Source organism: Pelmatolapia mariae, linkage group LG22, assembly GCF_036321145.2.
Source record: "Pelmatolapia mariae isolate MD_Pm_ZW linkage group LG22, Pm_UMD_F_2, whole genome shotgun sequence".
In the NCBI taxonomy this organism is placed as follows: Eukaryota; Metazoa; Chordata; class Actinopteri; order Cichliformes; family Cichlidae; genus Pelmatolapia; species Pelmatolapia mariae.
The window spans coordinates 582516-592789 of NC_086245.2; the positions used below are offsets into that span (position 1 = coordinate 582516).

At 43.3% G+C, this 10274-nt stretch overlaps 1 protein-coding gene across 1 annotated transcript in view; it reads left to right on the plus strand.

The window, feature by feature from the left end:
- Positions 1-9623, plus strand: part of grin2da (glutamate receptor, ionotropic, N-methyl D-aspartate 2D, a) — a 145276-nt gene extending 135653 nt beyond the window's left edge. The window contains exons 17-18 of the mRNA XM_063465664.1: positions 93-263; positions 6447-9623. Coding sequence (XP_063321734.1) covers positions 93-263; positions 6447-9623 — 3348 coding nt within the window. The remainder of the gene's footprint in view (positions 1-92; positions 264-6446) is intronic.
- The last annotated feature ends 651 nt before the right edge of the window (positions 9624-10274 follow it).

Below are 10274 nucleotides of genomic sequence, written 5' to 3' on the forward strand. Positions count from 1 at the left end.
CTGGCTGTTGTCAGTATTTTTGGTTCTTGTTGGTAATAAATACACTTTCCTGTCCTCCCATAACCTTTCCCCTTTCTCTCCTTGTCTGTCAGGTGATGAGCAGTAAACTGGACATTGACAACATGGCGGGGGTCTTTTATATGCTGCTGGTGGCAATGGGCCTCAGCCTCTTGGTGTTTGCCTGGGAGCATCTGGTGTATTGGAAACTACGGCACTGTGTTAAGCGATCAGGCGGGATGGACTTTCTCCTGGCTCTCAGCAGGGTAAGAGGGAAGACTCATTCAACAAGCAATAGTAATCAAACTACTGCTATCAGGCACATAAAAACTCTTGGATATTTAAATGTAAAAGCATAGAAATTATGTAGAAGTAATAGAACAAGGATATTTTCTCTAAACATACTAGTTATTGTGTAATTTCAATGAATACTTATCATTAATTGAGAGATGTGTACCTTACATGCCCAATACAGAGCATTAAGTAAAGTTTGATTGATAGACTATGCAAAATAACACAGTACTGTGCAGAAGTCTTGAGTCACCCCTTATTGGAAATAAGTGCAGCAATTTATGCAAACATAACTGATAATGTAGTATACAAGTCAAAAACAGTTTTTGGAGCCTAACCACTGAAAATCAGTATTTATGATTACCCTCATTTTTCAACACAGCCTGAACCCTTAGGCAAGCTTTTTCTCCAGGCTTCTTGAAGGACTTTCAAAGTCTTTTCTCCCTTTCTCTGTTAAGATGATCCCACACTGTTTTAATGTTAATTTTGAGGTCTAAGTTCTGGAGAGACCAAACTGTGACTGATGGTGTTCCATTGTGTGTGTTTTTTATCCAAGTTTGAATCATTGGAAGTGTGTTTGGGATCATTGTCATGCTGTGAAATGAAGCTGTTGTCAATCTGAGGGTTTCCAGATACTGTTGCATGGTGGATCAATATCTAATGGTACCTTTTTGGATTCATTGACGAGATCCAAAACCACTGACTGAAATGAAGCCCCAAACCATGACAGAGCCAGTCACTGTGTTTTACAGATGCCTGTAGACACTCACTGTTATACATCCTTAGGTCCCGTGTCAGTCTTAGCTGGATTATTTCTTGAGAAAATAACAGATTCAGTTTAGGCCTGTTGCTTCTTTTGTCTTCTATTTGTCTAGATCAACAGTTTCAAAGAACATACAGCACAACGTGTCATGATATGCCAAGTTTCAGCTGATAGTTCTTTGCGAATCAACTTCTTGGTACAACAATACTATTTTATGCTTGCCACTATTTTATGCTAGACATAACACTGGCTCATGTTTGAATGATGTGCTTTTTTGTTTGAATGGTTTAGTGTTAAGTGAATAAAACAAAAAAAGAAGAAGAAAAAAACCCTTAAAATGGCCAGATACAAGGACTGGACTGAAAATGAGTGAAAAGGCAGCCAATATTGAAAGTCTAGCATACTAAGGGTTGGCTCAAGACTTTCACACAGCAGGATTAAATCTTTCTTCACTCGGGGAACGATTTGCTTGTTGCACTGATAGTTATTCACTGTTGAACTTTTCCTAATTGGTCACTCTCACTCATCTCAGAGTTAAGAATAGTTTTTTGAGGACCCGCCCCCCCTTGTGCTGTCAGTAGTGTTTTTTCATCTGTAATTGCCTGGATTCAGCTTAACTTTTAGGAGACTTTTTAGGAGACTGATAAAAATGTTCCACACTGCAGTACAGGATGTACCAGAATATATTGTGGTAAACCATGTGTTTTTCATATGCTCAGACAGATTTTTGCTTTGGAGTCATCCCAGATGAAATGATTTCAGTGAGGGACTTGCTCACTCTTTTGCTACTTTGAAATAATATGCATGAGTTTAAAACCAAAGATGCCTAACGATGGTTTGGATAACTATAGTTTAACCCTACCAGATGTAAAGAAAATGCTCAAAAGTACCAGTAAGAAGTGAGAAATAAAAACATGAATGTTTTCATTCATTTTGAGCCACAGTAAAGCAGCTGATCTCACTAATTTGTGCACTCTCACACGAGAAGGGAGAACTAATCAGTGCAATTTGTTAAAAATTCACAAAAGTGTGCTCAAGGAGAACTGGTAAATGATTTCTGCAGGCCTTATGTTGTGACAGACTGAAAGGTGAAGAAATATTTGCTAATCTACTGTTCCTTTTTTTTTTTTTTTTTGGCACAAACAACAAAATGAATATCCATCAGTGATTACAGCCTTGAGGTTCACTCAAAAGAGATAGAAGGTTAATAGACTGTTTTCAGACACAATCGAGATGTGGACTGTGCAGAATTGGATACCAATATCAGGACTTTTTTTCTTGCACTCAGCGGGGACAAGAGCAGACAGCCAAAAACAGGAACATCAGCAATCTTTATCCTTGGCATTGTTCCAGGGTTAACCCAAAGTTCCAGGGCAGAGTGATCACTTAGCTGTTGCACATCTATTTTCTTTTACTGCCAGTACAGTTTTTGCAAGTTCAGCTTGGGGTCATGGAACTATTTAGTGCATATGTTGCAGTGAAAAACAGATGCAAGAAGAAAGTGATGAGAGAAGAAATGACTAGAAAGATGAGAACTGGGAGAAAACAGGAGGTATCAAAAGGGATGAAAAGGGGATGGATGGTGTAGTGGGAGGGAGGAAGTGAGGAGAAGTGGAAAGGTAAGGGAGGGGAACTTTGAGATAAGAAAAGAGTTGGCTGAGGAGACAGCTGGAGGTTTGGATGGTGGAGGTAGTGGAGCATAACAGGAGTTGGACGGGGATGCCGGAAGGAGGTGGAGGAGGAAAAGAAAACACAGGGACAGATAGGAGGAGGAATGACAGAGGTGAGGTGGAGGGGAGGGTGAGACTGTTGAAGTGCGAAGCAGGCTTCATCGAGCACTGCAGAGATATTTTTATTTGTCAGAAGATGCTGTGATGCCTGATGTGTACCTGTGGCTGTAACTGTAATACCACCATGTTGGAAGGAAAACAAAAGATTGATTTATTACCTCCTCCTGTGAGACAATGCAGCAGAAATGGCTAATTTACACAGATGGGAACATTAGGGTGTTTATTTCTGACATTTGGGATCCAAATGTATGAGTAGACTACTCAAGTGCCACTACAGTCTGACTCTACTTTCTGTTGACAAAAAGTATTGCTTTTCCACTGTATAGTACACATTCTTCTATAATAGATTTAGTGACGCAAATGTAGATTTGTAGGTCTGTGATACAAAAGAATAGAACTTATTTGTCATAAAAGAAAGGTCGAGATTTGATCATTGCAGTCATGCATTGCACTGATTATGCACACCTGACTTTAAGGAATTTAACCTAAGTAAATTCAATGTTTATTTTTTTTACACTTAGATATAGTGAAATTTATCCATGTGGACTGTTTTAGTGATTTGCCTGATTTTGGTGAGATCTGCTGATGCGAGATGTCTCCTTTGTGTTTAGTATAGTGGAACTAAAAAGCCCCGGCCTTGTGGTACCAGAAAAAAAAATTATGAAAGGAAAAAATCAGCAGCACTGTTTCCTTCCAGAAGTCATGACTCAGACACAAAAACACCCACAAATCTTGTTGTTGCAGATTTTGTAATAACTATTTTCTTTCTTCTTCGTCTCCATCCACCAGCCAAAGGAAGTGTGCAGGTAGCTAGCAGTTGAGCTAAGCTTAAGGGGATCTCAGTAATAAAGGAGTATAATCTGGCAGAAAGAAATACTTTAGATTAAATGTTTCTATAAACTAGAGGGAAAAGACTGTTCCTTTAATGTGCACGTACCACACACACACATATTAACTGTGGTTAAGTGTACTGCCTGGAGTGATCATTTAGGAGGCATGACACATAATGATCCTACTGCTTGCTGAGAATTCAGCAGACAATTGTCTCACATAGACACAGTCATATATTACATGGAATTTGTACTGGGGATATGGAAGGGTAAAGATGCTTCAGTATCTGTTTTAAGTGATTCCTGACATTTTTATTCTCTCTGTTACTCTGTTAGCTCTGTCAGGTAATATGTGTGTACAAGTGCATCTGTTGGTTCTGTGTGCAATGATACAAGAACCAAGTGTCATTTTCTGTATGCACTTATATTTGTTTTTACCATCTTAGTAAAAATCTATTGTGTTCTTTGCAATCTTTGATATCCATGCACGTATTCCCTGTTGGACTTGCTGTCGGATCCTTTGGAGTGCACGTTAACCTTCATTCATACATTCAGAAGGTTTCAGGATTTTTTCTTACCTGAGAAATCTCTAGTCTCTAGATCTCTAGACCTTAAGAATAAAAATATCACTTAGATGTAGAAGGCCCAGTTAGCTTCTATCTCCCGTGCTATATCCAATGCTTGCTGCAAAGTCTTTGCAGCTGGCCTGCTTTAACCCAGTCAGAGACTCCCAAGTTTCAATTTCACAGTGTACTGCGCCCCATGCTCTGGGGACTGTGATAGCACTTCTGACACTAGGATTGCTGATTCATGGGTCCAGAAGGGCCATTATTACAGTCCCTCCATCAGATCTGGGTTCGGGTGAGGAGCGGAGATTCACAGGAAGTTCGTCACATTTTATCATTGAGATCTGGCAGATATTGGTAGATCATATAAATCATTTTCACATGTGAGGAATAATGGAGTTGTTTTTTTTTTCCTTTCTTTCTTTGATTTACATAGCTATTTAGTAGTGCTAATGGATTACCATCTGTCTACAGTAAGCTGGAACAACACAAAGGCAGGAGACAAAGAGCACCCAGACACAGCAGAGATGGAGTTGCTCACCTAAGACAAAGTTAGAACTGATTACTCCTGTTTGGGATTTAGAATTGCAAAAGTTTTAAAATGTTTAAAAATGTCATGATGCGCCAATAATTTACCCATCAGTCTGACTCACTCATGTCATGTGTTATTCATAAGTTTTGCTGAAAGGTTACTGAAGAGATGCAAAATACTTGACTGGTGATTTTAAAGTGCTCTCTCCAGTTTGGAGTAGTTCATTGAAACCAAGTAAGAACAATCTTTATTAATTTTTTTCTGCTCAAATGACAGAAAATAACAACAGCAGTACATTTGAAAGTGAGCCTTTCTGTCCTGATATTTTCTAGCCAGAATGGAAAGTCGTCCAAAATATTTAATATAAGAAAAAAATATCAAGATTTAATTTTATATCCATGTTTTCTAAGTACAAAAAAAATCTTTCTTTCTTTCTTGTTTTCTGGACAGTTTTTTTTACAATAACATGGCAGAAAAGTGAAATCTACACAAAGTTTTAGAAGCAGAATTGTTTTTTTGTTGCCACTGAAATCTCCTCTAGTTAAGATCAAAGAAAATATTTTAATCTTAATTTGTGCATTGGGAAAATAAGCAGTGTGGACACACGAAGCTTGTGTTTAGTTTCAGTTAAGTAACCAAACTGGCAGCTGGAAAGAAGAGCAGTTCAGTCCGGTTAAATGAAGCTTCAGTCACCATTTGTTTCATTGCTCAGTGACAAAATAGTTTTTGTTGCTTCTGCTCTCCCCTTTGTTTTGACTCCTCTCCAGAAGCTGGATACTACTTGCACATAGCGCTCTCTTCAATTGATTTTCACAGTGCTTTTGGAGAAAACATAGTCCTGTTCCAACTGAGTGACACTTTGTTTGCTGAAAGCTTTGTTTGGTTTCATAGTGGGAAAATTGACAATCCCAGAAGCCTGGTAAACTCAGTCCAAAGTTGTGTTTGTTTTTTTTTCCCCAAAACTCATTAATATTTAATGGGCAGTACTCTTTGACTACTCCCTTCAGATGAGATATGACTGTGCAGAAAACAATAGGTAGTTGGAAACCACCTACAGCATGTTCCCACCATTCTGAGAGAAAGGAAAATTTGTTATTTACAGAATAGAATCCATTTATTTTGAACCTGCTAAGCTACGGAGTCTGTGTTCTCAGTCTGAATAATATTCTGGTAAAAAGTTACAATGCACGCAATTTTTACTCATGCTCTGTGAGGTATCTGTAGCAGCTGCCTGAAAGAGACTTTCTTTATAACACCATGCAGTATCTCATTAACACTTTTATTCTATTTGTATGGTCTGTAACGATACATTTACCATCAACAGAAGTGTGTTTATAAAAACGCGTCTCTCACACTTGTCGAATGTACAAAAACACATTGTTTAGTGTCAGTTGAAAATGGGTTGAAGAATGGATCTTGATTTTTCGAATGCTAGTAAAGGTTGAACTGATGGTCCTGCTGTACTGTATTTCATCCATACACAGTCTTCTGTGGATAGCTTTCATATGGTTTGTAAAGATATCAGATCAAAGCTGCTCTGTGGGTTTCCTTTTCAAAATTGGGGATGTCAGGCTCTCTGTGTCTCTCTGTCTCTGACACATAGACACACAGTTCTTTCTTATCATACTTGACAGCCTGCTGGTCTAATTACAATCTCTCTGTTATCTCTCCACCCAGGGGATGTACAGTTGCTGCCAGTTTGAGGATGAGACAACACCGGGAGGGAGCAAAAGCTCTTTGCCCCAGTACCACACCGTGACCAACATGCCTAGTGCACCCCAACAACACCTTGTTACAGCCACAGTAAACAACACAACTGCCATTGCCATGGTGCAGCAGCAACAACCGCAGAAGCACCACCAACAGCAACCGGGGCAGACCTATACCACTATGTTACCTGGGTCTCCGCCAACTGCTGGACACTCAGCAATGGCTCTTGGTCCCTCAACTAGTCCCTTACTAGAGGGCCCCATGCCTTGCTCCACTTTCTTGCCTCGACATGACCGCAGACTGGCTGTGGTTGATCGCTGGAACAGGCCAAAGCCAGAAAAGGTTGTGAGCGCAGGCAGTTCTGGAGGCGTTGGTGTTGGAGGGATAGCTGGTGGGATCACTGAACTACAGGCCCAGCAGCAGTATCAACAGAACCTTGGGCAGCACTGGAGCCTGCAAGGAGGAGTTGCAGGTGGAGCAGTGGGAGTAGGTGACACAGGGCTAGATGAATATAAGCGCTACTATGGTCCTATTGATCCAGAGGGGCTAGGATCTAACTCGGACCAACAGGCAGGGGGCCCCCAGCAGACTCCCAAAGCCAATTCTCGAGGCCCTAAGGCCTCAGGTATGCCAAGGCTACCTCCTAAAGGCTCCCAACAAGGCCCAGGGCACCTAATCTCCAAGCCTCCTCCACCAATCCCATCTTCTCCACGAAGGCCTCCCTTCTGGCGACGAGGCAGCTTAGCTCAGACAAGGAGAAAAGGCTCAGGAGGTCCCCTGTATGAGAACATCCTCCCTCTGGGGAGGCGAGGAGGTGGGCGATATGGAGCAAGTGATGGAGGTGGAAGAAGAGGACGTCGTCCCCCTCCACCTCCACCTCTTCCTGCCCCTCTTTCTTCACCAACACACACCCCTACCACTCCCTCGTCCCCATGCCGTTTCTACTCGTCTTGTTCCAGTGCCTCGTCTTCTTCCTCTTCTTCCACATCATCCTCATCCTCTTCTTCATCCTCAGTGTCACTTTCTCGTTCAAACTCACCTTCTTCTTGCTCAAGTGACAGCTCCTACAACTCCTCGCTTAGTTTTCGGTATCGAGCAGGTGATCGGGATTTTATCGTAGATGACGAATATGACTCAGATCTCCTTACAGAGGAGTCCAGCCTCCTTCTTGGGAGGAGGAAAATTCGATCACGCCGAATGTCATCGCGCTCACTGCCGTGCAGCCCGCCACCTCCACCAGTACCACCACGCAAACCACGGCCCCAAAGAGATTATGGCAGAGAGAGGACTGGCAGCCAACTGGCCCAGTTACAGGAGTGGTGGGCATCATGGGGTGACAGAGACCGAGGGAGAAGTGGAGCAACAAGCCGAGGAGAAGGAGGAGTGGGTAGAGAGGAGAAGAGACACCACAAAGAGAGGGAGCGTGAAAAAAAGAGAAGGAAGAAAGGTCGAAAGAAGAAGAAGAGGGAGGAGAGAGAGAGAGAAAGGGAGCGAAAGCGGCGCAAAGCAAAGAAAAAGAGGAAGAAAGATGATAAGATGAGGAAGAGAGACCGGAAAAGGTCAGAGCAGGAAGGAGGGGATCCTGAAAAAAGAGAGGAACTCAAATCAGGAACACCAGACTTCACATCTTACCCGGCACTGAGGCGAGAGTCCTTTCGGAAAAAAAGTGAGAGCTCAGTGAGAAGTTACGGATGGAACATCCCAGGTGAAGATGAGCGAAAAGAAAGAGAAGAGAAAACCAGGGATGATGGGGAAGACAGCAGAGGAAAGGAAAGACACCACCGGCGAAGAAACAGCAAGCACTATCACAGCTCGAGCAGCAAGCCTTCTACATCAGTCAAGTTCTGGGGAGGGGGCAACCCATCTTCTGATGCCATTCCATCTGCCTTCCTGCCCTTGTTGCCTGTCTCTTCTAAAAGGAGGAAGAGTAAAAGTTCAGACAGGGATGCTCTAGGAGTAGAAGGAGAGAGGAGGCCATTGTTGGGACGGAATGAAAGAGCGGAGGTGCACTCCAAGGAGGGGCTGTCCTTCCATGAGTGGGAATCTGAAGTGGATGATGAAGAAGAAGATTCGGAGCGTGACAGGAGGAAAACAGAGCATGTGAAGAGGCGTGGAGGAGGAAGGACAATGTCTGATGATGAGCGTGAACGTGATAAGGTAGTCGGGATATATTCTGATGATGACGGTTCTTCAGGGGAGTTTGGGAAATTTGAGAGGTACTGGGAAGATCACGAAGGTAGAGCAGTGGGAGGGATTGGAGGGGGAGGTTGGTTTTTCAGTACCTATCCTTCCCGGGAAAAAGCTGGCAGCATCAACAGCAGAGATGACTTGTTCCTGGAGCGAGGAGAGAGGTGGGGAACAGCGGAGAGTGGCTGGGGATCAGGGGGAGGTGGAGGTGGAGGAGGAGAGCGAGCAGAGCGAGGGTGGGGATCAGGTTCTCACTGGCCCCCACCTCCTCTCACGCCACCTCCTCCTCGACGATACTGGTCAGTGGACAAGCTCCACATACAGGATGAGAAGAGGAGTAAGCGCAAATCAAAGGATAAGGGGAGAGGGCACGCTGCTTGTTCCTCCTGTCACTCCCCGAGACACCACCCACACTCCCATTCCTCCAAATGGGCTCGCGTAACTTCACGAAGCCAGGAAGAGCTTTACCACCACTGCCAGAGCTTTAGTGGCCCCATGAAGCCGAAACATGACTCTTCATCTTCGTCCAAACCCGATCGGTCACAGAATCCATCAAAATCTGGCAGCCAGTCAAACCTCAGTATCCAGCAGCGCACACAGAGAACAGATAGGGATCGAGATCGAGGAAGACAGGCTTCCCCTCCTCCAACACTTATCCCTAACTTGCCAACTACACTCCCTGCCCTTCCAGCTCCACCCTCCTCATCTCATTCTATACATGTTCCTCCACCTACTCCTTCCTCTTCTGTATCTTCTCCTTCTGTGGTCTCATCAACACCAGGGGCACCCCAAGCCTCGTCCATGGCTTCGGCAAGTGCCAAACTGCAGTACCAGAGATTGCGCTCTGTACCCCAGCCCCAGAGATTTCCTCAGTCCCCTCATTTACCCCTCAAAACCAAGAGCCTTTGCTCCCGAAGGGGCTCTGCCCATTTCTCCAGCGTGGAGAGTGAGGTCTGAAGTTCAACAAGGTATCAAAAGTCATAAGAGAGAGCCCTTCGAGGCTAAAGCGGTTGAACTGGATTTGAATCTGCCCAGCAGCAAACATGCTGCCAAGCCAAGTCAGTACAGCATACGCACTGAGCCCTTTCCTAAAGTTCTGCACAAATAAACAAACCAGAAAGCCAAACAAACCCAATGGGGTAGGTCAAAGGAAAACATGAGCAATCTCTTGTTACTTCCTTTTATTCCTCTCAGTATGTGAAAGACTACAACCACAGCAACAACTTGCATTCTGAAGTAAGTTAACCAAGACACCGAAAGCAAATCAAACATCAAAAGTGGTACAAACGAAGGAGAATCCTTTGCTCTAGAAAGTAAAGGGCTTTGGATGTTGAAGCAGAGCAGTAGTTTGTATTCATAGGATTCTTAATGCTTACTGAGGGCTCAGGAACTTTGTAGTACTGTATACCTGCTGCTCTCGGAAGCCTTTAAAACAGAACACTTTCTTGCTTTTTGTTTTTGTGTTTTGTTTTTTTTTTCTTACACAAATCGCTTACCCCTTATTTCCCTATTTTTCTTTGTCCTTAACAAACTGTTTACACCCCCGCAGAACTGTGACGCCCGTTTGAGGCACCTTTGTTGTGTATGATCAATACCTTCTTGCTTAGA